Below are 27,587 nucleotides of genomic sequence, written 5' to 3'. Positions count from 1 at the left end.
GTCTGGGCTTCTGGTTTTACTTGTTTTACTTATGTTGAACATTATCATTGGACATCAGACATAAACAGTGTAATAATTGTCTCAAAGGGCAAACAAATTAAGAAGTAGTGATTATTCGCTGCGACATCTAAAAGGAGATTAGTTCCTTAATAAGTAACACAGATCGAAAAGGTAGCAGTATGAGATAATAATAGCAATAGTACTTTTTAATTATTCACCGACGTTTCAACTTTAATTGAAGTCGTCTTCAAGGCTCAAATTGTGCGTGACTGTTATGTCTTAGAAACACTATTCCTAGTGAATGTATCCCCAGGGTAAGTAAGGCACAAATTATGTTTCATTCTCATAATATTTAATTCGCCTTTTATTATAGTTTGTTTTACTATATATGTATCTGTATAAACTAAATGGCCTTTTTAGAAGTGAACCATCGATAAGGAAAAGTTGCCAGTTTTCTCAAAAGAGTATTGATTTCAAGAAGTTTTAGGTTTGCGTGTTTTGTTTGAGTTGCAAAATCGATTCAAACATGACGCTGCCTTTCTCGAAGTTTCTCAGGCCCCATTTGACCCACAGAATTCGTATTGGCATCGTTGGATAGAGAATTGAAAATTCGATTCATATTCAACCTGAATGAGGAAATTCGAGTAGTTTTGACCCACAAAGCGAAATTTTAATATACGACAATTAAATGCAAAGATTATGCCAACATTTCATCGTGTCCGACCCGTTTTTGCTCATTTCTCGGGAGCAAAATGAGCAAGAACGCTCATTTTTATATCRTTCCAGRGAGAACTAAATAGCCTATTTAGAAAGCAWATATCTGGTAAGGAAATGTTGGCAGTTTGCTCAAAAGTCTTGATTTCAAGAATTGATGAGATAAATGTTTTACTGTATTAGTTTCTTCTTAGTCTWATTTGTTTTGTGTTGATACCTWTTGTCCTGATCCGTTACTTGTGGTGGTTCTGCCCAAATGAATCAAGGCTTTTTGTATTTTTTTCTCAAAAATGAGGTGTTTGACCGTCAATGGACATTCATTCGAAGTACGTTATATATACTCACTTACATATTTTTATTCCCAGTCGGAGTCTTGCATAGTTGTAAATGAGAAGCAACTTTGTAATGATACAAGTACGCATGTAAATAATCATTGAAAAAAATAATTCATGTCAAATTTCGGGTAAAATATCAATGCACCAGCATTATGTTTTTATTGTTACTATTTAAAAAATAATTGCTGTTCAATATTGGAATTCACAAAGTTAAAATTTCATTTCTCCGGTTGCTTGCTACGTGAATTAATTGAGGTCGTGTAATTGGCGCTTACAAGTCACTAGACAACCACTTGAATTTTTATCACCATGCTACCGGTTGYGATAAGAAACAGCGATAAGCACCATAGGCCGCCATTATATTATTCATGYAGATATTTATATATTGGGTGCYGAAAGTACTGTTTTATGTTATGACCGCAATTTRATGTTCATAGGAACAGGCCCTAAGCCAAGCATAGTAAATCCTTCTAACTAATTCCTGCAGATTAATCTGGAACTAAACGAGCTTTGGGTATTTTTAYTGTGWAWYATGCKYATMMAATGTWWTAYTATATKAMTAGYTTTCGACGGKATTTCTTAGTTGWGMATTGTGCWWATWMMWTKTTWTGAYTMWATTAMKAKTTYWKKMMTAAATGCTAAAACATTGATYAATTTGCTATCCAATCMAGATTTCATAGCTTAAGATCTAAATATCTGAAAAACTCAACAMAAGTGGKTCGTGATAAAAACAAAATATTAGCAACTAAAGCAGAAAGAAKKCCAAAAGGCAAATGAGAGAAAAATTATATTTACTTACGAAYAACAATAAAATKCAAAAACCAAAGGCGCCACTAAGTAGAAAAAAAATAMCGAACWCAATTATATATAAAAYATAAGTAGCAAAAGAAATGCTTTGTGCATAACAAAAATCAAATTAAATTAAATTGCTTTATTTARAATTCAATTTGATTTRAGGACTTGTTTTAGTCGAATATTCACATGTRAAAAATAGTGTTGTTTTTGTCTGATRTCGCCGTAGGTCCGTTTTTATACAGTAATAACWCRTATTTCATGATTTTACCAAGTTTCCAATAGTACGCCAATGTAATCGTATAATTAAACAAATTGATCCAAGATATCCAGACAAACCAACTGTACCTATACATAAGCTGTTCACCCGACCATTTATCCAATTGGTTCATGTGCCATCTCCAGCAGCAACTGTTCTCCAACAGCAAACAGAAATCAGTTGTGGATAAAACGAGGAAACGTTTGCTTTTATAATTTATCATAATTCTATATCTAAAATATATTAACATGAAACAAAAGTGTTATGTTTTTAAATTATGAAGACTGCAGAATTGGAGGTAACTTTATTATACTCGTCTCCAACGTTTGAAACTCTAAAATATTGATGAACAAATCAAATTTTATTTGTAAAATTCGAAGACCCACGTTTCCTGTACTAAAAATGGTTGCAGTATTTCATTTTAATAATAGTTCTTACTTATTGGCTGCAGAAAATCTGCAAAGAACTGTAATTTTCTCTTTATTTTCTATTCCGTGATTAACTTCTAAGAACGTTCAGGTACTACATTCAGCCAAATGCCTAAATAGTCTACGAAAAGAACGCATTATTTCAGCAAAATGTGCTCTCTCCCAATAACTCTTTGGAACAAGTTTCTAAGAATCGTTGGAMARTTAATTTTAAACCACCGAAAGAATCTTTTTGGTGGAAGCTTCTGAGCTTCACTTCACTACCTACATTACTTTTTAGGTTTAAATTTTATGGCAAATGAATTAAATATTTATAATTAATGATGCTGAAAAATAGATAACGATTGTTTGATAACAAATCGAAAAACATGATTTAGTCGCAAAAAGTTCTGTTCTTAAACCTTCATAGGCTGAAACCCAATGTTTGCCCGCCTGTTCCATTATGTTATTTTTAAAAATACTTGTAGAAATAAAGATGAAAGGAATTTAGATGAAAATTACAGACATACTCTCAAGGCACTCAAAAATAAAATGAAGCATTAGTTATAACATTTCCAATAAGAAAACCGAATATCCATTCCAATTCAACCAAAAGTAACCTGAAAGAATAAATATATAAACCGAAAATTCGAGGATATCAAAAAATCTCCATATACGAAATATTAATATCTATTTACAGATATATAGTTACTTCCTTGTATACCAGTTGTCATTATTATATTCTGCAGATTAAACGTTTCACCTAACTCGAGCCAAACGAACAAATTCGTTAAATTACAATTTGGTCGTCCAGATCAAGTTGGCCCAAACGCTTTACATACAATATGTACTAGTTCGGTACCAATAAACATATTTTATTAATTTCTACAACGAGTTCAATTCCAAGAAATTCGAGCTGATATTAATATCTTTGTTAGTGCTACATTGTTTAGCTCTATAAATTGTTAATAATATGATTGTTAAACTTGAAATTTACCGCGTAAAACACTAGGTTTGTTCCAATCCAATACTTGCAACGCATGTTCTCAAAATGTCCCTTGATACTATTTGAAGACAAACAATATCTTTAAGATAGAGAGTGAAAACAAAAATTGCTTAACATATTACTACTAAGAATAATCTACTAGAATTGAGCAAAATAATCACATTCAGCTGAGTTGCAAGAACCTTGTGGTGTCTTATATAGATTCACATTCACGTCGATTACCTTGAAAAGGGTAAAACGATCACTGGTGCATATTATTCGGAGCTTTTGAACAGATTCGATGTTGACTTGAAGCGTGTGTAGTCGCAATGGCAAAAATCGATGAATTAGGCTACAAACTGCTACCCCACCCAACATATTTGCCAGATTTAGCCCCCTGAGACTATTTCCTGTTTCTAAACCGGAAGAAATGGCTGGACGGTAAGAGATTTGGGTTTAATGAAGAAGGGTCATCATTGAAACAAGCGAATATTTTGAGGACCTCGAGAAATTATATTATTTGGAAGGGATAAAAAAATTGGAAAAGCGCTGGACTAAGTGAATCGAGCTAAAAGAAGATTATGTTGAGAAATAAAACGTTTTTTGGCCGAAAAAATTCACTGACGTATCAAACGACTCTCGTATTTAAGATACCCATTCAGCGATGCTGATAACGAGCTCTTCTTGGAGAATACCAATCCTCGTCCTACATGGATGCGTTATAAATTATGAATTTCATTTACTTACATTCACTGACTGAAACTTAACAAAACTGGTAATCATTTCTGCATCTAAGCAAAAGGCAACTCGGTAGTATCCAGGCTAAACCTTACGAAAATCTAAACGTGGACTAAATCAAATCACGTTGAGCAAACCGTAGATTTAAAGTACCTATTGTGTTCACACTCCCGACTAGGTATACGAGCCATAAAATTTTTATAATCTGATATTGTTTATCTCCGTGAATTTGTTTTAACTGAAAACCTTGAATATTTTAATATGATTGTTAAGGTTTTCATCTAATTCGTACATATTTTCATCAAAATTACTAGTAAAAATTTAAGGCTCAGTAAGGAACATTTTTAATTGGGTTTTATTCAGCTTGATTCTAATGGGCGATATTCCTTTTCTAAAACTTTTGGTTCTATGCTTGTTTGGATCTGAAACAATTTTTAAATACTTTGAAATTATTTCTCGAAGATTCTTGGACTCTGCTATAAAGCAGTCTTTATTTGAGTGGTGATAAAATTGCACCAAAATTCTGTTTAAAATAATGAATTAAGTATAATAATAATATTTGTTGAAATGTTACAATAGATTTGTAGTTTGTAGTAAATTTTATATAAATCTATTGTATTTTCTGTATGATATCTTCGACAAAACAAAACTACGTTCGCCAACTTAACATATGAATGCTGAAGTCATAGTGAAGGCACTTCTGATAAGCGAAAGCGACATGCACTAACTAACTCAATTTGTATTGATCTAAATTTTTTAATCTGCATTTTCATCTAAAGTATTAACTAATATGATTTTTTCAAAACTGTGAAGCGGTTGGTCACTACACAAGGTGAAACCAAGATTATTTACATAAATTTGTGAACACCCTGTGGAAAAAAATAAAAGCGCAATGCGAATGTTAAGCTTCATGTTTGCTTAACAGTCCTTTTTTGATTTATGACGAAACATCAAGTCTGAATCTTTGAGTAGAATTTGTATGTATGCCAGCATAAAATAGGGGAAGTCTTACAATACAAATAATTGATACGTTGGGGAGTCAAAATGCAAAGAGTAAGCTATGACCTGATGGAGTGCTTTGTAATTTGTGCTATTGTGTTTCAGTGACTTTTTTTGTCTCATTAATTTTCAAAATTCGTCTTTTAATTTTTTGTGTTGAATATCTTGTTTATTGGTGGACAGGTGTTATATCTAATTGGAAAAAAATTCAATTTCAGATTTAGTCAGATATTTTAGATTTTACCTGGCTTATTTCACCACGGTTATCTACTTATTTCTTTAAATACGGACGTTTATTATTGAATATGCATGATTCTTTTACGGATTGTAGACAGGATAATGTTTTCTTTACAAAAACTTGTTTGCTCAGTCTGAAAAGCTAATAGCGGCACTTGTGGTAGAGAAAGTGTTCTTTTACGGTAATTACTGTAAGACAAAAGTGTATCTAACACACAATTGTTGGATTATCAACTGAGTTTCCCTTATATACGCTTTAAGATCCAGAAACCGCATTTCAAAGAAATTTATCTTTAAAACAACAGATGCAAATCTCTCTAAATAACAGGTTTATGGACTTGTATGTACAATACGTAATAGTTAATGCTTCTCTGACCATCTCGAAGTGTTTGTATGGGGATGGTTATTAAAGTACACCAAATTATTCCCAAATTAACTACTTTAGTGCTTCAAAAAATCTTACTCATTTTACTTCCAAGATAAAGTACTCGAAATAAGATATGACCAAGGCGCATGTAAATGTAAATTTATTGTGTTTCATTGAGGTGCTACTTCAATTTTGCCGAAAAAATAAATGGTTTATCTATATTGACTTCTGAATTGGAAATGTTTCGTTGAAAACCGCAAACTTATGAGATGTAAAAATCATTATTGATAAAGCCTTTTCATATTTCTATTTATATTAATTGTTGAATATGAGATGACTGAATAATTTGTGAAAGCGTCTCATCTATTAAAAATTGCTGCGAAAACTGAAAACAACAACTAATCTTCCATGTACCTTATAAATTACTCTGTATAAAGTCCATGCAAACGTATTAACCGAAGGAGTCTCAGTTTCTTTTTTTCAACTTTCATCGCATGAAAATACAGGGTGTCCCGTAAGCACATGATCAAAAGAGCACTGCGATATTATTTGTTTATATTAAAAGTTAATATCTAACATTGTTAAGTGGCAAGAAAACAGAAATATTTTTTTTTGCAAAAACTATGAATGCTACAAAATTTTACAAAGAACACAAAATTGTGAATAAATGATCAGTGCATCAACCAAAAAAAAGACTTGAATTCATCCACCAAATAAAACGTTCTGGCATTTTAGCTGCGCCTTTTGCTTCTCATAAGGAATCCGAAAATTTAAAAATATTTCAGATCGACTATTTGCTTAATAGTGCATAGTCTCAACAATAGAGCAAGACAGTTTTGATTAATTGATTCTAACAATATCATAAGAGAATTTGGCGCAGCCAAATCTGGGTAATGCCCAGTTCAGCTCTCAGTCGGACCTAATGTTTTATATTCATTTATAATAATTTATTGTTTGGCTTCTCCAATCGAAAGAAGTTTCAGTTATAAAACAAACAAAAACGAACAATATTATATGCTTGAAAATTATTTGTATGCTAAGTAGATTTAAAGAGCAGACCACCAAAATATTTCCGGCTCGCAGACGTCGATATTTAAGCATTCGCTCTCATTCTATCAATTACACTCGATAATCTTTGGATCGGAGTCTTAATAACTCGCGGTTTATTCAAAAATCCTGAGCTACTGGCTTAGCAAATAGCCAATTACTACCTAATACTTAGGGGTACTTAGTACTACATTTGGGGTCACTACACTGTTAAAATCCAACGGGTTTTGTAGAGTTGAGTGTTAAATCTCGAATTTCACTTACCATTTCGCTGGTATTAAAATACTGCATTGAACGACAGCTAAAACGAAAATGACTTCGTCAACTAGTTCTAGTAAGCGATAACGTTTCCATATTTAAAATATATAAATAATTTAACTACACTATCCTTTCCTTCTACAATATGGATATCGGAGTCGCGTAAATAAAGAAACAACCTAGTTAAAACACTAGGCATGCAATGCCTTTGACGGTGATAAAAAGTTATCGGCTTTCAGTGATAGTGAGCAAAATAATGTACCTTTATTATTAACAACACATTTTTTACTTTTAAGTACGGTAGAACTGTTATCGCTCCAACACATACTAAGTGCTTTCGAACGTTAATATAATGAACGAAGGCTGCAGTTGGGACAAACTGAAAAAATCTTACCTAGTCACTGAAAGATTCATCTACAACAGAACTTTAATCAAAAGACTATGTTGAAGTCCATAAATGTTTGTTGTCAGCCAGAAGATCTCGCGCTTATCAGGTTTTATGTTCTGAGATTCAAACACGTGACATTTTGGTTCCCAAGAACCATTTTATGACGTGGTTCTTAGTTTCAGTCCCGACTTAATTTTCGTTTAGGTTTCAAGCATAAAAAAGACACTTTTTAGAACCCAAAATGTACATATAAAAACAAATATTTTGAATAATGTGTATGCTTATTATAGAAGGTATATTAGAAAATATCTACATACATACATATCTGTATCCTTTGGTGGGTCATTGCCAGTGCAGACACACTGCAAATAAGATCTTAGCGGCTCTTCAATAAAATATAAAGGGCGTAAGATAAATATTTAAATCGGCATTAAAATTTGCAATCTTATTCTTCAAAGAACATCATACGCACCTTCTTATCGATAATTCTTATACCTCCATTATGCACAAGACTCGAATTTCATTAGCAAAAAAAATAAAATGCGAAAATGTACCAATATGTATATATTTTCTATTGCATGGTATCAATTGCTGTTTCTAAATATTATATTTATACGAGTTAAACAAAATATTGCTTAATACATTTTTAAATACAATCTTAAAATTATATGGGTATCTGTAAATCGTTTTGTACTCATTCAGTATTGTCTTAGTAAACGACATCAACAATGTACAGATCTATAAAAATATTCGTATGTGTTCTGTAAGCCCTCACATACATATTGAACTATCTATTGGAATGTATGTACTTCAAAAAGCATAACTGTAGCTAAAATGTTTAAACAGTTTGTGAATGTCAAAGATATCCTAAATATAACAGTCTACATTAATTGACCAAGATCTTCTGTTTCTGCATACCTTATATTATCAGACTATAATTATGTCTTTCAATAACGTATCGCAATATCAAAGCGGTGGACACGGAATACAACAATGAGTTTGTCTATTTTTAATCTTATTGGTGAAATGAGATTTTCATAATCAATTAGCTAAAGTCAGTCTCAATAGTGTTTAAACTTTCCCTCCCTTTCTTCTTCAAAATTTTCTCTTATAAGAATCTCTCTTGGCCATTTGTGGTGCCGAGTAATTGCATAGATAACAAATGGGCAATTTATATTAAGTCTATATAAGAAATACCCAAATAAAGCTGCAATTATTTTAGATATACAAAATTGTCCGGATATTTCACGTAAAATTCCAATTAATCAAATTTTTGTTGCGAATTTTTTATTCTACAAAGATATAAATCAACTTTTGGTGTCTCTAAAACATGCGTAAAAAATGTTCTCACAAAAATTTAGACCCAGCCATAGAAAATATCAATTTCTTATATACAGATATTTTATTAGCGGCTGATCAAACCAGGTAAACTTGATTTAGGTAAAATATATTGGAAAATCAGAATTGTTATAAAAAAGTACAAATGTTTCGGATTAAATATTTTCAAAGTACCGTTTAGAGACACCAAAATTAGTATACATATTTTAATTATATCAAAAGCATACTTTTGTGGTAATTTGTTTGAAAACGTGTCGATTGTATATAAAAATAATCGAAATTGGACTTAAATATGTTTACAATCCGTCTAATAAAATAAAAAAAATTCATAGTCGTCAAATAAAATCTTAATATAAAATTTAACTCAAATAAAACAAACACGCCTAGATGCGCCTATTGCAATAATAGATATTTACAATATCAAGGAAGACTTGAAGTTATTGCAACTTAATTTAATATCATTCTATATTGAGTCAAGTAATTTATCTAATATGAACCAATATCTACAGAATTCTCTTATTCGAAGTCATTCTAAAATATATGTTTATAAAACTCCATAATTATTAATATAATTTCAATAAGTACCAGATATCTTTACTGGATAATTTACCGCTTTTCTTTAGCTTCATCAACCACGCCTAAAGCTTCCAGTTCTCGTAAAATACTATTGAGATATCCAGAATCTGGATAGCTGTGGCTGTTATTACTTGGTCCTATTTCAGTCTTATGCGGAATGTTCCAAGATACCACATCTTCACACCCAGTCGTATTAGATCTCGTTATCTGTTAGAAAAAAAGCTATTTAAACAAAATCTATTTTAATATATAACTGATGTTTACCGATGATAATCCGGATGACTATACAGTGATCTAATCAATATGGGCGTCGTGGATTTTACAATTCAAAATTAATTCGTTAACTTTATTTAGTGATTGACATAATCTAAATAGTCCAAAATGCTCGACACAGTTCAAGAGAGCCCAAGAAGTACTTATACGTTTTTCTCGATTAGGCAACGTCACGATTAATCAACAAAAGTAAATTGCAAATACTTACGGTAAATATTAATTTTCTATGCCATGCTTCATCCAGCAGTCTCAATACTTTCCTGCCCTTAGGATTATCTGGAAGATATGCAACTCTTGGAAATCCAACTGCATAATATTCTCTCCCAGGGCTTGGATGCTCAGGACCTTGAATCCCCGATTTTATGCTGGTAAAAAACATAAAATGAAAAACCATAATCATGACATAGATATTAAACTTACTTATACACAATCTGGATAGTTCGAAAGTTTTGGTATCCAGGTACACTTCTGTCTATAACCCCCCATTCCATCGTTCCCCTTGGCTGATTTCCATGTTTTTCTCCATAAATACAACCACAAACTGAACATTGAATATGTAAGTGTGAACCTGCTTCTTGTAGTTCGTTTAAAGAGTAGTTGAGACAGTCTAAGTGAAGCACATGATTACATGGAAGAGCTATCACGACCAGCGTGGGTTTTAAAGTTTGACGGCATAATGGACAAGGCTGACGTGGAGCCCACTCACTTGGCTTGGAGACGCGAACAAAATGAGATATTGAGGCACTTGCTGGGTCCAAACCTGAAAGTAATAAGGTGAATTCGGATTAGATATGAAACAATCCATTTTTATAAAACAGTAGATTAGAATTAATTATGGGCAAGCCAAGTTCTTTTAAATATTCGGATCGTCAGAGACCCAAATATGTAGTTGAACATAACAACTATCTGTTTTAAACAAAAAGTTATTTTTTGCTTATGTGCAATAAAACATGGCTAAATTTCTTACCGACAATCAGCGAAACGTTATCAATTTCCAAACCGTCATCACTTCCACTGCAGTTAATTAAATCTGCCGTGGATGCAGTAGCTTGACTTTCACGACTTTCTTGGCTTAAATAAGTGGATACGGTATCCAAACTAGGCCTTCGGCCTGATTGAGTACTGCTACTATCCACGTCTAGCAACGTGCGATTTTCTATACTTTGTGAATTAGAAGTTTGATTTGTGCTTGCTGATTTATGACCTGAAATATACAAAATATTTATATTAAATCGAATAGTTACTAAAGAAAAAAAAGTATTTTACCAAAAATGTTTAAATTGCTCAGAATAACTCTAGCAAGGTTTGTGGGAGTATCATTTGTGCTCTTTGTCGATTTGGACGATTTCTTCTTGGTGCTAGACTTCTTAGTACTAGGTTCTGATGTTGAGTTTAAAGCGGCGCTGGTTCCAATAACTTTAGCAGATTGATTTTGGTGAGTATTATTTGTGTATGATTTTCTGAGATCTGCATTTCTTCGTCCTAAACAAAAACATATAGTAAAATATCGAGGTTAAGACTAATCTAAAATTATTGAATTTTCTGTCAAACCACATTTTCTGCGCAATGTATTCATATCTTCCAAGAATAATGTGTCAATATTAAAACTAACACCGGTATAAGTCATTCTCATTAAACATAAGCAAGTAGCTCTTGATTATTTTTAAACGAAATTTATGAAATTCACAAAAATTACAATACAATAATAGAAGTCTTCAAATTCCTGAAGGACATTAGTGAAATTTTTTATGGATATAGACTCACATGCTTGAATAAGTCTTTTCGGTAATTGCTAAATTGAGTTTTACAAACAAGGGATTTTAGATGTGACCACAGGAAAAAAATCAAATGGCGTTAGCTCTGGTGACCTTTGTGGCCATTCAATAGGTTGTAGTTTCCCAATCAATGTATTATGATAATTATCATCCAACCCATTGTCTAACTGGAAGTATGACATGTACATAATGACGAAGAGCGTTAAGAACTTTCTTGTTGGAAATGTAGTAAAACCCCGATAATTTCGTGAATTAAAGGTACTAATAGTGTTACAATCATAGTTCGGTTTAATGCTTACCAGTGACTGGAGCTAACTCCTCCAGCCTAACTTTGACAAGTGGATATGGGGCTTGCTTGACTCTTCTCACGTTCCTAACATATCCGTTGGCAAGCCACATCTGAGTAAGATTGCTAAAGTTTATGACATAAGGAAAACCCAAATGAGTTTTACTCATATCAATTGTCTGATCGCCCCTTGCCCACGCTTCTTCAATGAGGCACTGAATATCCATATCAAATGCGTGCCAGTCATGATCTGAACCGACGCATTCCCACTTTGCCCCTTTACCAGCTGGAGATGATGGTGGATAGCATTTTCGGCGAATTGGAACCACTATATCTGAAATTATGATTTAATCAATTAAAACGTTTTATCAATGATGAGCGGGTATCATAAATGTTTCAGATCTTTCGCATTGCATATATAGAGCTTCTTTCAAACAGCACCAATATATCAAACCTGGATACCTTGTTTTATAGACCAAGTTTCAAGAGTTCTTAAAAATAGGTTTCTTGTGTTCATAAATGGTATTAAAATAATCAGCATTAATATGTAAAATTCTATCTGGCGAACTCAAACTGCAAAATGAGTTTTGAATCTACTATAAACTCTAACAATGAATTTTCAGCGTCGTTTTTAGGGGCCTATTTCTGGGTAGGGAGAGCATATTTTTTTAAAAGAACTTGTGAAATTTCTCTGACGGCCTGGATCCGAAAGCATGCCCCGATTTCCCGTGACATCCGGCATGCTTGGCAAAACTGTTTTGCATACTTATATCGAGCAGAAAGTAGGCATACTTTTTAAGAATATTAATAACTATGGCAGAATGTTTTATTTGCTCGATTACAGTTTTAACACAAAAACGTTCCACAACAAAATGTGGATACCGCCCTACTTACTAGCTAACGAGTGCCTGTAACCAATCGATTAAGAGTAATTTACCTGAATATTCCAGTTCCTGTGTTAGTGTCCTTAAATTCACATAGTAGTTCTGCAGCTCTGGATCAGCATCAGAAAGTATGACCCTGGTCAATTGTTTAGCATTGGCCCTTTCGAGATGTTGACTTACTTCTGGAGTGTACGGTTTCCAGTACCCCGTTCTAATTTCGTATTCCCAAACAACAACCGCGTGACCAGACATTGTTTAAAATTCGCGTACTTAAGGGCATTGATAGACTGTAATTTATTTGTCGATCATTTTTCAGGCTTCTCTGGAGATAACGGAATATATTCAGCCCAGCCGCAATTAACTTTCTGATTTAAACAGCAATTAGTGATGTATTTATACCGAAGCAAATTACTTTAAGCAATTGATTTAACTCGTGGTACGGGGTTAAATTAATTTATTATTGTTTACTAAATGACATGGGGTGTGTGGTGGGGACAAAATGCAAATTAGGAAATGACATATGATGTACAATGTCAAGATGTCAACAACGGGTTTGTGTGACATCTGTTGAAATTGCCCCGAGGCATCTGAACCGGGAGTGATTGCGGAAACTAAATACTGTAAACTCGTTAAGAATTTATTTTGAATATTTTTTATAATTACAAAACGGAATAATTCTCTACTGAAGTAGTCTATCCCTTAGAAATAGACGAATATTTGCAAAGTAAAAATAATCTGGAAAAAAAATAAATGAAAGCGACCCTGACTTATTTGAAAAATATTAAATTTCCAAATTTTTATAATATAACAATTTTACTTCAGCGTAAAACCATTTTATTTCTTGCTTTGACGTTTCGTTTTTCAAATCTATTAAAAAATTAGAATTTTACAAAATATTTGTAGATTTTCTTAAAATTTTAATTCCAAAAAATAGCACAAATGCTTTCAGATTGATACGTCTGTGTTATAATATAATAAAATAATAAACAGAAAGGCCGTTTATTTTTTCTTTTTCAATTCGCCTGCTTTCTTAACATTATCTCCTCTAAATATGTCCTCCAAAGGAGTGAGTTTGTAACCTGCACCTCCTGGTCTTGTGGCTTCAGCATGAGCCTTTTGTTGTACCCGATTAACATATTTAGACTTGGCGTCCAATCTCACTTGCTGGCGGTACCTAGCAGGGCTGACATAGTGTGAATTTTCCCATAAAGGAACGCCTCCAAAGCTTCCAGAAAACAACTTTACCTGAAATAACGTAATAAATCAGTATCAAGACTTTACAAACAATAGTTGAAACTTACTGGATTTAGAACAAATCGAGGGCCTATCTCGGCAACGGCCCCATCTTCAGATAATATTTGGAAATTCCGAAACCAAATTCTCTTGTCCAGAATGCAGAACGTGTAAATATGATCGAAAAACGGTTGACTCTTTGGGTGATGTTTCGGCACTCCAAATACCTGAGCTAACAATTCCTTTAGTAATTTGTATTGGGGTTCAGTTTCAAAAGTGGGATCAAAACTCAAAAGAGGTCGGGATCCCCTCAAACAGTTGCCTGTGAGCTTTAGTTCCGCCATGGTTGAGACTGAGAAAAAGCGTTATTAGTATAAGCGCATCGGATTACAAAATAAACCTTACCGTTTTCAACTAAAAATTTAACACTGGGTCCATTCGGTACATTGGACAGCCACATGTACAAGTCCTGCTTCTTTCTGCCCTCAAACATCAGGGCCTTATTGCAGTTTTTCATTTCGCACATTTCATTTACCACGCTTAGTGTCTTGGATCTTTCCATTTTGGCTTCCGGCTTGTGGTGTGGCATCAGTTTCTTGATATCCTCCATTAAGTGCCTGTCGCGATGATTAATTCCTCTTGTTGCGAATATAAGAACTCTTTGTTTGTTTGTCCATTTTCTCTGGAAAAGATACTTGTAATACAGCCCAGCCAGAAAGATCTACTTTTTCAAAACAGTCGGAGGCAATTTCACCTCTTCAGGTGGCAAGATAAATGCATTAATTTACCTTCTTTTCAATCGGTTGATCGGAATATCGTACCGTAGGTAGGGGCTCTGGACCCGGTTCGACTTCCGTGAGTTGTACACGTTTCCTTTTTAGGTTTTTCTTTACTTTCGTCATTGTTATTGTTGCAGATTTAAAAAATCTTTACAATATATTCCTATGGAAGGCACTATATAGAATCACAATTAAAAAAACGTGCACTTAATTGAGTTTATCATTTAGAGGTTACGGCCCGGCTAGCAGAAAACAATTTCCAAATACACGCATGAAGCTAGTTTCGATTCGAATACACTGTAAGCGCGCCATCAACGGAGAACGGATTTCAACCAGAAGGGTATACAGGGTGTATAAAAGATAAATTTATTTTTAGTTCGGCGAAAGATCATAATCACAGGGGCGGATCCGGCTTTTAAGAGGGCCATTCAACAGAAATTCAGTCTTTTGTTGTCTATGAAAATAGAAAAATTATCTTTTATAGGTTGACATTGAAACAAAAAACAAACGTTTTCTCTTTGCTGTTGGGTTCTGCTCTTGTTAGAAGGATATACAGCGTGTCCGACCGAAAATTGGACCGAATACGGAAGTCATTGGAGGAAGCGATCTAACTAATAAAACACTTTAACGACGCTTCCGGTTACACCCTAAGTAGAAGAAATTTTGAATGGTGGAGCGGTTCTGATCATAATTCGAGTGAGGAATTTAATCACTTTAAAGCGTTCTCGTCACAATTTGATGCATTTAATTCCGATTCACCTTGTATACAGTTACAAAAGTAAACTGAGTATGATATTGGAACGCGGTCTTTTTCATGTTTTTGCTCATATTTGATTAATTAGCGATGTTGAGGTTATGAGTTATGAGATTGATGTCATCTATCGAACATATAGCAGAGATAAAGATTTTCACTTTACGTACAATACTTAACATCGTGCAGAAACGAATATCATAATGTGATAACGACTTATTTTACAAGAATACTAAGCTTGAGCACAGTGTATCTTTTATCGTCATTATACAATATTTAATCTTTCGTCTCCATAGAATTTCATAAGTGTTATCTGGTCTGTTATATGTGATAGTTTCTTGTTGAATTTGTTGGTGATTGTCGGCGATCATGAGTGATGTCAGTGCAGTGAATGGCGCTTCAGAAGGTATTCTTTCAGAATTTTTGCTGGTAATACTTTCAATTACTAATTGAGCCATTTTTCCAAGGCCTTCAGTTAAAGAAGATAGATGACTATGAAGAAATTAAGATACCAGTCCCTTGGGGACATATAGCAGGTAGGTGAATATTTTTTTGGCAACTGAATTGTATGTTCTACTTGTTCGTAATCTAACGAGAAAAGTTGAAAATGTGACATCAAAAAATTATAATTTAGCGAAACCACATACGTTTATGAAAACGTAAGGAACTTCTAACTAATACTCTTTTATTAGTTCCTGTTTTTGTGCATACTTTATGTCTATGCAAAACCCTATAGTTTCAATGGTTCGATTTTAATGAAAATATTTTTTTAAGTTGAGATTTGTAATATTATATAGCCGTTTTCTTTGTTATTAGACTAGATAAGTTACGACTGATTTTATTTTAAATGTATATGAAGCACTTCTAAAATATCCATGAAAATTTATTGGCTGAAAATCTAAAATTTTTAAATGGAATTAGAATGTGTAATAGGTAGGTAGTTGAATATTGGACATTGTATACAAAGCCAACGAATTTATAATATTTAATTGAAATTGTATGTTCTAAAAAAACTGATCACTTTTGACGAATCGAATTGCGAAAAATACACAGGTTTATTCAATCAAATGCAATCGTTCATGCTTTGATTGTAAGGAGTTCATCGATAATTAAAAATATTGTCTGGGTGCAGCACGTCCGTCCATTGTAATTTAATTGAGCATAAGCACAAATCATGTTTCACATATCAACAGTTGTAAATGCTTTATGTTTGGGTATGTTTGAAAGCGTTAATTAAGATCAATAACACTGGCTGCATATTAGCTTTATTAAACATTGCCTGAATGTAGGATACAGGAGAAAATATGTAATGGGTAAAAGTGCGACATGTAAACATTCAAACAATGCGAATCTATATTTAGGGCCAAACCGCAAGTAACTCATTCGTTCATTGGATGCTGATGATGAATAAACCAATCTGAAACGTAAGCATGTGAAAAACTACCATCTTATCATACCCCAATCCCCAGTGTTAAACTGCATAATATTACGTATGAATTGTCTAGTAATCTTTGAACCTCACGCGATATGTACTTAAATTATCCCGCAAATAAAAAGTACATCATTGTTTTCAATAAATTTCTCATGGTTTGAGCTAACAACTACAATAATTTCACGCTTTTACAGTTTCCGACAAATCCGATAAAATATTCATGTCACTCGGGTGTGAACTCATGCTATCGATGATTTTGCGGAATTGAAGATTAACTTGGATTTTCAACTGCTTAAAATTATACAACATTGGCCAGCCCAAGTGCGTATGTACCAAAATCCGAAACGATATTAGAAAGTATATTTATGCAGAAAGATTAGATTGTATAATATTGTGTGCTTCTTTTAGAATTATTGTTATTATTTTTTATATTTTAATATCATACATAAGCCTTAGAAATATGTATTACATATTACTTTAGCTTTGTAAGGTCAGTCCTTAAACGCACTCTGGTCTATTCATCACATAAAAAGGATATTTTGCACATTCGTGAATTTGGCCAAAATACGCTCAGGGGCGGATCCAGCTTTAAAGTCAGGGGGGGTTATGTAGAAAAAATACAGTATTCTGTTGTCTATAAAATTAGATCGTCTTTTTGTACAAGGGTGGCGCAAGATTATTGCAAAATTTCATGTTTTCCGTCCCGTTTTGCATGTTTCTCGGAAGCAAAATGAACAAGAACGCTCGTTTTTACATCATTCCAGAGATAACTAAATGGCCTTTATTCGAAGTTTCTCAAGAAACCATTCGAGCCACAGAATTCGTTTTGGCACCGTTGGATAGAGAATTGAAAAGTCGATTCAGTTGTAAGAACGTTAGTGAAGAAGTTCGAGTTTTCAGTTTTCAGTTCATGTTTTCCGACCCGTTTTTGCTCATATCTCGGAGGCAAAATGAGCAAGAACGCTCATTTGTACATCATTCTAGACAGAAATAAATTTTTAGAAAGTGAACCATCGATAAGGAAATTTTGGCAATTGTCTCAAAAAATACTTGAATTCAAGAAGTTTTAGATTTGCGTGGTTTTTGTTTGAGTTGCAAAATCCACTTGAACATGACGCTGCTTTTTTCAAGTTTCTCAAGAACCATTCTAGCCACAGAATTCGTTTTGGCATCGTTGGATAGAGAATTGAAAAGCCGTTTCAGTCGTAATTGTTGTGGTTTTTGTTTGAGTTGAGTTGCAAAATCCACTATACAGGGTATCGGAAAATGAATGCGCAATCTCTTAAGTTCTATGGGAACACACGAAAATGAGTGAAAATATTATTTTCGTTTGCAAACACTTGGAATCGAACATCGCGAAAACTAAACAGATATTATACCCGGGAGTGGTGTCAGGTATAGATTTTCTGATTTTGATGCACGATTTTTATGGACACCTACTTTGATAACATCATACCATGTATGATTTTCCTGTGTATATAAATACTTTCATAATCACTTTTGGAATGATTTTAATAGATTATCTGATATCTTGTGCAAACAAAACATAGACAGTATTTTTTGAGCGTTAATTACTTAGGTGAGTATGCATACAAATTAATTTTGCTGATGTCATTTGGATAATTACTCGTATTCCATAACAATAAACCAATTTTTTTTGTCTGTTGAATTTTGTCATCACACGGTCAGGGTCGTGTTAATGATGACATGACCTGAGTATTTCTAATAATTTTACTGTTTTTGTATTTGCGTCAGTATATGCGTATATCCATCGCACAAGATGTAGGATTGTCAGAAACTCATTACTTTGCCCAAACTTGCATACATTTTTAATTGAAGAATTTTGGTTTGAAGATCTTTTTATATTTAACTTTTGGAACAGAAAGGCGGGGATACATTCAGATAAATATTGTTTGCCAAGGAAAACGCAAAATTATCAACGTTACATTTTGAGCTGCTTTTTAATAATTAGCTAAATGGTTTAAAATGGGCAACATTGTTGTATAGGCACTCATTTGTCCTTAGATTGAAATATTCAATCGAAACATTTACATTATTCTCAGCTAAAAATTGAAAAGTGAGTTTTGATTTTGGATGGTTTTTGGAATACGAGTGACAACGACTATCGAATAAATATTCTACTAAACATTTAAATTGAAGAAAAACTCCCAGACCTTTTAACGGAGCCCAGTAAGCCCTTAACAGAAATGACGCCCATTTCACCCTGCAAATTTACTACACCATACTACAATAACTTACAATAATCGTTAATGACAACTATTATTAGACATGTTTGAATGTTTATTTCGTTATAGCAAAGTGGTGGGGTTCCCAAGGAGTGCAACCAATAGTAGCTTTACATGGATGGCAGGACAACTGTGGAACATTCGATAATTTGGCTCCTCTGCTGAAGCAAAAAGGACACTCCATTATCTGTATTGATCTACCTGGACATGGATTTTCCTCACACTTACCTCCCGGTATGAATTTGTCTGGAATCATCATTTAAAGTCAAATAAACAAAAAAAAGCTTTTTCTAGTTAACATTTGTATTATAAAACAGTCGAATTGTTAACATAGAAACACGCTGGAAAAGGCAACTCCGAAACATTATAATAAAATGAACACTTTTTGATTTTTAGGCCACAAATACTACATATGGTGGGATGGAATCCACTACTTGAGGCGAATAGTACAGTACTTCAAGTGGAAAGACATAGTAATCCTCGGCCATTCGCTGGGCGGAGGCATTGCGTTTTTGTATGCTGCTGCATACCCTAAGGAAGTGAAAAAGTATATTAGTATTGATCTTGGTAAGTTTAAGAGCATAATATAGATTTCCTTTCAGAAGTTAGATGTTGATCCATATGGAATTTTAATAAACACTAAGTTTGCAACATTTATGGCAAACCTATACAAAGCGATTCATAAATGAAACAAAAAGTTCATATCAATCGGAGTTCGGAAACGCTTCATTTTCGAGAGTCAACATTTTCAGCAGCCATTGTCATATTTTTATATTAATGTGTGTTGTTTACCTTCTACGCGACTGTAGATTGAATGCTACTGAACATTTGACTTGCAGTTTAAATTAAATATAGTAAATCAAATTTGTATTGTTTCAGCTAGTCCCTCGATTCGAAATGTGAAAAAGTGCTGTGATGTATTAGGACCTGCTATAGATAAATTTTTAAGTTACGAGAATTTAGAACCCGATTCAGTTCCAGCCTATCCCTATAATGTGATGGTGGACATTTTACAGGATGCTCACAAAGGTAAATATGAATGAGTTACACAAAGAAAATAATTTTAAGATAATAGCAGTTGTGCTAAAGTTTTTTTTTTAAATATCGAATAAATTGCGTTATTTTTTTCTGTGAACGAAATAAAAGAATAATTTTGCGAACAAAACGTATGTTATTCTGCTTTACATTACAAGTAAAGGTTACACCGTGTAAAATTAGGGAATATTGTATCATATTGTAACGGAAATGGCCTGGGGTACTCACGTTTGGAATGGGGAATCGAAATTCATGGTGTTTCAGTAAATGGGAGCCCCATTTGGGCCCCATTTACTGTCAAATATGACACTGACAAGCGGGAAGTTTCGCACCTGGACTAGAGATTTCTAGAACTATCGGGAATACCTGAAGAAAAGTATATAAGCGACGACGAGAACCAGACCGGGGAGAGTAAAGTGACAGGAGCGACCAAGTGCAGAAGAAGTTAAACTCCGGGAGCCGGAAACGCGTGTTTTCCGTGTGTTATTGTTATTGTTAGTGAAGTTGACGGTAACTTTGAAGTTAGTTTGTTCCTGTTCCGTAGTTAAAGTTGTACCGAGTGGAATAAAAGTTGTAACCAGAAAAAAGAATTTGATACTCGGCCATCCACGGTACAATATGTTATTGAATAAACAGTTGGTTATAGAGCCCAAAAGGCCAAATGTCGCAGCCGGATGTCTAAAAAACGTTTTTAATAACAAATATGAAACACCTCAGATCGTAAGATTATTCTAGTTACATGCAATGTGTCCGGATTAAGAACTTACCATCTTTATAGAACCTTTTATTTTATCGATCTCGAATTTGGATAACTAGATATTTGAAATACGTATTCGACTAATCAGAACAAGTTTAAGACTACTCGAGTTAGGTATAGGGACAACATATGTATGTGGACAGATAGTAAATGTTCCAGCCTGTCCATTGAATGAATCAGCAACGTTATCATGATCAGCATCTAAAATAATGAAGTTTTTCCGGTTTTTTTTTGACGGAGAATAAAATATGTTATTTTTTCACTTTGATCTATTTAGATTTATTTTTCCGATAATTTATTATCGAGTATAACGATATCTAATTTTGCAACTGAAATGTTGAGGTTTACTCTTTCATCTTTGAAAAGATGTTCAATTTTAGGCGACACCCTGTTAATGGTAAAATTTTGAGAGAAACTATTTTTTGCTCAGAAACGCATATAGTAGGGTAAAAAAACTTTTAATAAACGTTATTGGAAATGAAGAAAGGAACAGAAAAGAAAAACATTATACAGGGTGTTCCATTTAAAATAAGTAACTTAATTCCTAAATAAATTCAAAATTTTCGTATAGATACAGAACGTGCCTGCTGTCCACTAATATTTTAAAAAATCTGCTAAAAAATGCAGGATATAAGTCACACATACCATGGCATCTTAGCCAACCTATTTGTTTAATGTTTTTACGGACTTAATATATTGTTAAACACTCAGTATGTAATTTTTGCATTACTAGGATCCGTTAGTCGCAAAGGTTGTGAAATCTTGTTAAGACGGGGTATGTTACCTGCTAAAAACCGAGATGGTTATTGTTTTACTCGGGATCCTAGATTGAAGCTTGCAGCGCTTGGGTTTATGACTATTGAGCAAGTAATTGAATTAGCATCAAGAATTGTTTGCGAGGTGAGTACTGTAATATTTGTGCTAACGGGGATTTACATTTTATAATAGTGTGAGTATTTTCAGTCGAATTGGTGCTATTTCAGAATAGTATATTGAACTTATTTATTGCTAATCAAGATCGTTAAAAATACAGTTTTGTTGGAAATCATCAATATTGATAGCGTAGACGAATCATTCATGGTGATTCAAGGTGACCGTCATTAAATTTGAGAAGATATTAAAGCTTATTTGAAAGTAGTTAACTTATAACATACGTTATAACTGAACCTTCTGTCTTCAGAAATGAAAAGTTTCCGCCTGCTCACTTGATCACAAATCTGCCAACCATCGACATTTGATTTCCACATCTGTTTAATGCTTGATAATGTTTTTTATTTTATTACTCGATTTTGGCACCAATAACGTGCAAGATTTCAGCAAACTGGATTGAGCCGTTTTTTTATTTTTTATAGGTAATGAATATTAAGGCCGTTCACGGTCACAAGCCTGATGTTCCTGCACATTACGACCTTATTTTGGACACAATCGAAAATCAAGCTAAGATTGTTCAAAGGCATGTGGTAGAGGGTACACATCATTTACATCTAAATGATGGCTCATCGGTATCTGAAATAATCCATAATTTTCTAGTATCTTAGAAATGCATTAGATGTCCTAGATAATTTATATTTATTGGCTAACAGTGGAATGGGTTTAAAATGTTGATGAAACTTAAAATATGCCAATAGTTGTTTGAATAGAGTGAACCGAATCATTTATTTGATCCTTATTTTTACCAGTCGGTGATTTATTAGGAAATGTTAATAGTTTTAGTAGCTTTATTATAAACGGTGATTGGATTTTTAAAATCTTACTTGTTTTTGTTTTTTATGTTTTATCTAAATACTATTAATATTTATTATTATTTTTACACATACTACATAATTAGAGTGTCTTTATTGCAAATGTGAAATTTACTCACATTTAGTTAAATTTGTTAATTAGTACTCATATCGACAAATTCGCCAACGGATGTTGAACTCATTTGATTTATTTAATACTTACATAGTAACGTGTAGATCATTTACATAAATTTCCACTGCATTAAGCTAGTGGTACTCACTTGATTGAAATACTGATAATTGGATTTTGATGTAGTTTATAACTTACTTATAACCGGAAAGAATGTGCTAATATGTTTAAATAAATGTGTTCAAAGTATCATTTGCTTTCTTATTTTATTTTATTTGGGTAAAACAGGATTAGAACAGTGTTCAGTTTTCAGCGAACTGTGCTTAAATTATCAGTAAACACCCATTCAGATCGGTGTTTACTGATGATGAAACTTCAGCATAGGTAAGGGATCGGAAAAAGCCTGTTCAACACTAACAACTGCAGCACTAGAATACTGAATTTAAGCGCTGTCAACCACACCAAGTCTTCTCTCCTCTCACCAAGGGAAGTTATGAATTTCCAAAAGAAAGCGTGCAGTTGAATAAAAGTGCGAATTTTCCGTCGCTCTTAATAGTGCAATCAATGTGAAGCATTCATAAATCATGGCATATTTTGCGAATGGTTTACTTTGTTCTGGTGGATCTGCAAAAAATTGTGGCGATATTTGTTTATTTTTACCAGAGAAATCAACTTTCTTTACGCTAAATATCCAAACCAGTTCGATCGCGTACTGGAAATCTCTTGAAAGTCGTCAATAGCAAAAAAACTGAAACCGAACAGCATAGCAATACAACGAGTCACCCAAAGGGCCAGCGAGCAAACGATTATGTGAATTCTGTAGCTCGGTGCATTTATTATGTAATAAACACCTTAATTTCGCAGAGTTTTATCGGAAAGCTGAACATTTAGTCAGTCTATTACGGTCGACCATCTGACCTGCTATTGCTGAGGGTAATCCACATTTATTTGCAACTTTGTGTGCTTTTTTATGTTTATTGTATAGACAATGGAGAAGGGGGGGCCAGTTTGCAAAAACAGGTAAGAAGGATTATTAATCTATAAACCCTTAACTTGAAATGAGTTGAGTTTTCCAGAAGCATTAAAAGTTTTATCCAATCAAATCACTGAGTTTTTAATAACACAGATTTTTCAATACAGCTACAATACAGCTGTCGGTAAATCACCTGTTTGTTAAAAATGTAAGCAAATTATTTTTGGCTAAACCGTGGTAGGGATTTTCAGAGGCTGGGATCTGCCCGAATAATTGCACTTTTTATTGTTTATTGCTATTTATTGCATTATTGGAGGATAGCACGTTAAAACATTGCGTGTGATCCTGGCCAAACCATTTAGATTTCGGGCTGTTGTTTCCAAATTTAAAAATTTAAACAAATTCCTTTTTGCTAATCGATTCGTGGTCGGGATTTTCAGGGGCTGTGATTCGTCCGGATAATCGCATTGTTTATTGTTTTTTTTCATTATTGGAAGATAGCACGTTAACACGTCGCCTATAATCCTGCCCAAACGATTTAGATTTGTAGAGATATTAGATTTCACTCAGTATAATTTAAGACATTGGGGACGATTTGAGTTTTTTGCAAAAAGCACCTTGTAGATAAATAGATTGTATGATTTTCTGAAGCTGAAAATTAATTTTTTCATGTGCGTTTTTTGGGTAGTTTTATTTTTAGTTACACATTTTTGCAACACTGATAATGCTGATTGTCCTAATTGATTTCATTAGATTTTTAATTTTTCCTAAATTCAAAACACAAACAATCAAATACAAAATCAAATCGACATCAAAACATTTACAAAAGCCTTACGTTCAATTGTCAAACTGAAAAATTGATATATGAAACCTTATCTGAACTTGGAATGGGAGAGGTGTGAATAACGAAAACAATGAAAAACTTCATTGCTTACTTAGATTTTTTAAAATTATTTTCGTGTTTCTCAGGAAAATTTGATTACTGGATAGGGATGAAGAAGAAAATAGTAATTCCTCACTTTGGAGTAAATAAAAAATTAATTAAATTAATCGAAGCGCAAAAAGATTTGCGACCTTGCCAGGATTCGAACCTGGAATCTTCTGATCCGTAGTCAGACGCGTTATCCGTTGCGCCACAAGGCCCATGTACAAATGTAGCTCAACTTATGATATAAAACCGGAATCCTTTCTGCTATAAACTATTTTTATACATTTACGACTTTTATAAAGGTGATAAGTTATATTCACACGACTTATAATTAAAGCTGTGGAATTGTTGACCAAGCGTACTGTAAGTAACAGGTAACAGTTGAGAATAAATATTTCAAGTTAGGTACCTACTCTTTAAAGACTGTGTGGGTCTTTTGAAAAAATCGACTTTAAATTCACAAAAAAGTGTGAGTGTGAAATGTGTTTCCAATCTCTATTTATTTTCGTATGTTAAATCCTTACCCGAACTACTCAGTCCAGAAGGACTTCATTTTTTAACATATATTTTTTTTCCAAAAGAGCGATATTCGTCAGGTGTAGGAGACCAAACAAATGAGAAAACTAATGAAGAACCAGATATTGTCTGACTAGGTATAATGATCATTTTTTTCAAAAACAATACCACTCTAGCTAATCAAAAGATACTTTGCAGACTAAACTCACAAATGAAATAAATGGAGAAAATAAACAAAGCATTTAGAGTTATATTGAAATATTATGGATATTATACATGAAATATATTTAGAATTTGGAGTAAAATTCAAAAATGAAATAATATATAGGGTGTTTCATTTAAAATAAGCAAGTTGATACCTACACTTCCGCTATAACCGGAAGTGTGGCCATCTTTAAAATATTTTAGATCGCTTGCCCCCAATGACTTCGACACACTGTCCAATTTTCAAATGTCTCCCCATTATAGTTTACCAGATATCGAGCGCGGCGGTTCCCGGTGGGACACCCTGTATAGTCTACTTATTATTGTAACAATAAATTATGGAATGCAGAATTTTAAACAGTATCTAACAGTAATAAAAGTAAAAGCTTTGCTGGACACTTTTAAAACCTTTGTGGTCAAACGGTAAATCGCAGAAGACGTGTTGGCCACGCCTGGATTAGGGGGTAGAATACTGAACACATATCAAGCTAATAGAAGCATTTATTGTCACTTTCTAGAAAATTCTAGACAAAAACTGGAACATGACAATGCCACGTTGTAACGGAAAGTGAGGGATTGTTCTGATATTTTTCACATACTTTTTCCCAATGCAGCTCAGTGGGGCTGAAAATTGATTTCGATCTGAGGTTGCCTTTAATAAACTCCAACTCCTAAAAAATAGACAAGCACATTTTCTTGTATTGCATTTTGGTTTGCTTAAATAAAAAGACATAAATTTCCAATACCTTCAAAATTTGCGTGTTACGAGTTTTTGCTTCGTCTGCAGATATATTTTGCGTTTGTAGGTTTGTGAAGTTTATATCAGTTGCTTTCGTTGCAGCTTCATCACTGTAATGGGATAAGAAAGATTTGTTGCTTTGTTTGGTACCATTTTTTTTTATAATAATAACATTTCGTTTACGAAACATCATATCTATGCAAAGTCTCATTGCGGGAACTCCCGTTATTGAGGAAGCCAAATCTATAGAAAACGTGATTTACTAGCTGTTGGACAGTAGTACTTTGAAGTCAATAACATGGCCTTTTTTGATTAATTTAGCAGTATTGGCAGACGACAAGAGGAAGACTGAGACAATAGACAACAGACAACAATTAAAACCTTAAAAAATTGCCAAACATGAATTTTTCCTATAGGATACTGTTTCAGTTCTATATCAGATATTCGATCCTGGGTACTACCGAACATATAGGTATTCGCACATCATTTTATGCATTCAAAATATGGGCAAATAATTATTGAGTTTGAAAATCTGTTAACCCATTTGATTGAAGCAAGCTTCAAATATGTATAGAAATTAGGCTGAATTATTTTTCTTATCGGAAGTTATGCTGAATCCTTACCTTTAATGCCAAGTTTGGAATTTTAGTTATTAACTGTAGGCGATTTTGATGCTCTTCGATTTTAATACATATTTTTTACTTTAAGATCGAGCCGATTATGTACATATATAAAACATCGGCAAATCGTTGTAAATTGCAATAGCATCGGAAATTTTCAGTAATATATGGAATCCTAAGTTTACGTGATTAGTCGCACATAATTCATAGTCGCACATATTCATTCACTAGTTATTAGTTAACTGCACTGGAAAATTCGAGCAAATTAGCAGTGCAGTCAGAAAGGGTTGTTCCACATTTAAGTTAAGCTAAATGGAAATATGTATCTGAACTGTGCAAAAATATGTAAAATAAAGTATGGCGGAGTGCTTTCGATCTAATCGAATATTTTAGATTAATAGCGATTAATAGCGACAAACATTTTTCCACTTTTACGCCCGTAAATTTTTTCCATCCCGTATTTTAATTACGTAAATGAATTTGGCAAACGATCTTTTGAAAATGTATGCTTTTATAATATATAAAGTAATGTGTAATCACTTACTTATTGCGTAAAATATTGTCTATTTTATTTTCTTGGGCTCTGTATCTTATAAATACTTCCTCAACTTCAGATATAACCATTTTAGCTTATTTGTTGGTATGAATTGTCAGGTGTGTTTGTATCGAGTATAATAATCGGATTACCAGAGCAACGAAATATACTGGTATACAAAGTACCTACAGGGTTTTGGCAAACAATGCACATTTAGGACAACGTTTAGTTAATCCAGTTTTCACTGTCTATAAGAAAATTTGTATTTGCATCAGTTTGGAACGAAATGGGCTCTGAATATATGTTGAAATTATTATTTCGGATCTGAAA

At 33.2% G+C, this 27,587-nt stretch overlaps 4 protein-coding genes and 1 non-coding gene across 5 annotated transcripts; 1 reads left to right on the top strand and 4 right to left on the bottom strand.

Annotated features, from left to right (window-relative positions):
- Positions 1–8,075: 8,075 nt before the first annotated feature.
- On the bottom strand, positions 8,076–13,178 carry LOC109544652 (protein deltex). The gene is made up of 7 exons (XM_019914962.2): positions 12,712–13,178; positions 11,788–12,108; positions 10,980–11,195; positions 10,681–10,917; positions 10,134–10,473; positions 9,922–10,078; positions 8,076–9,647 (listed from the first exon to the last, which is right to left on the bottom strand). The coding sequence occupies exons 1-7, from the start codon at positions 12,908–12,910 to the stop codon at positions 9,471–9,473; spliced, it is 1,647 nt and encodes a 548-aa protein (XP_019770521.1). The 5' UTR covers positions 12,911–13,178; the 3' UTR covers positions 8,076–9,470.
- Positions 13,179–13,641: 463 nt separating this feature from the next.
- On the bottom strand, positions 13,642–15,008 carry LOC109544571 (ribosome biogenesis protein BRX1 homolog). The gene is made up of 4 exons (XM_019914850.2): positions 14,680–15,008; positions 14,297–14,573; positions 13,960–14,243; positions 13,642–13,903 (listed from the first exon to the last, which is right to left on the bottom strand). Exons 1-4 carry the CDS (start codon positions 14,791–14,793, stop codon positions 13,658–13,660), a joined length of 921 nt encoding a protein of 306 aa, XP_019770409.1. The 5' UTR covers positions 14,794–15,008; the 3' UTR covers positions 13,642–13,657.
- A 447-nt stretch (positions 15,009–15,455) lies between these two features.
- LOC109544570 (probable serine hydrolase) lies at positions 15,456–22,991 on the top strand. The gene is made up of 7 exons (XM_019914848.2): positions 15,456–15,827; positions 15,889–15,957; positions 19,169–19,333; positions 19,496–19,666; positions 19,979–20,128; positions 21,625–21,791; positions 22,244–22,991. The coding sequence occupies exons 1-7, from the start codon at positions 15,791–15,793 to the stop codon at positions 22,427–22,429; spliced, it is 945 nt and encodes a 314-aa protein (XP_019770407.1). The 5' UTR covers positions 15,456–15,790; the 3' UTR covers positions 22,430–22,991.
- A 1,794-nt stretch (positions 22,992–24,785) lies between these two features.
- On the bottom strand, positions 24,786–24,858 carry Trnar-acg. The gene has a single exon. It is a non-coding gene; the product is annotated as a tRNA-Arg (tRNA).
- A 988-nt stretch (positions 24,859–25,846) lies between these two features.
- Positions 25,847–27,531, bottom strand: LOC109544438. Its single transcript, XM_048664100.1, has 3 exons — positions 27,267–27,531; positions 26,110–26,212; positions 25,847–26,034 (listed from the first exon to the last, which is right to left on the bottom strand). The coding sequence occupies exons 1-3, from the start codon at positions 27,344–27,346 to the stop codon at positions 25,888–25,890; spliced, it is 330 nt and encodes a 109-aa protein (XP_048520057.1). The 5' UTR covers positions 27,347–27,531; the 3' UTR covers positions 25,847–25,887.
- Between the last annotated feature and the right edge of the window lie 56 nt (positions 27,532–27,587).

The sequence above is a fragment of the Dendroctonus ponderosae genome, unplaced genomic scaffold (assembly GCF_020466585.1).
Source record: "Dendroctonus ponderosae isolate FM_Combo_2020 unplaced genomic scaffold, Dpon_F_20191213v2 Dpon_F_20191213_2, whole genome shotgun sequence".
Classification (NCBI taxonomy): Eukaryota; Metazoa; Arthropoda; class Insecta; order Coleoptera; family Curculionidae; genus Dendroctonus; species Dendroctonus ponderosae.
Note: the sequence above shows the minus strand (reverse complement) of the source record. Positions and strands in the feature narration are given on the sequence as shown.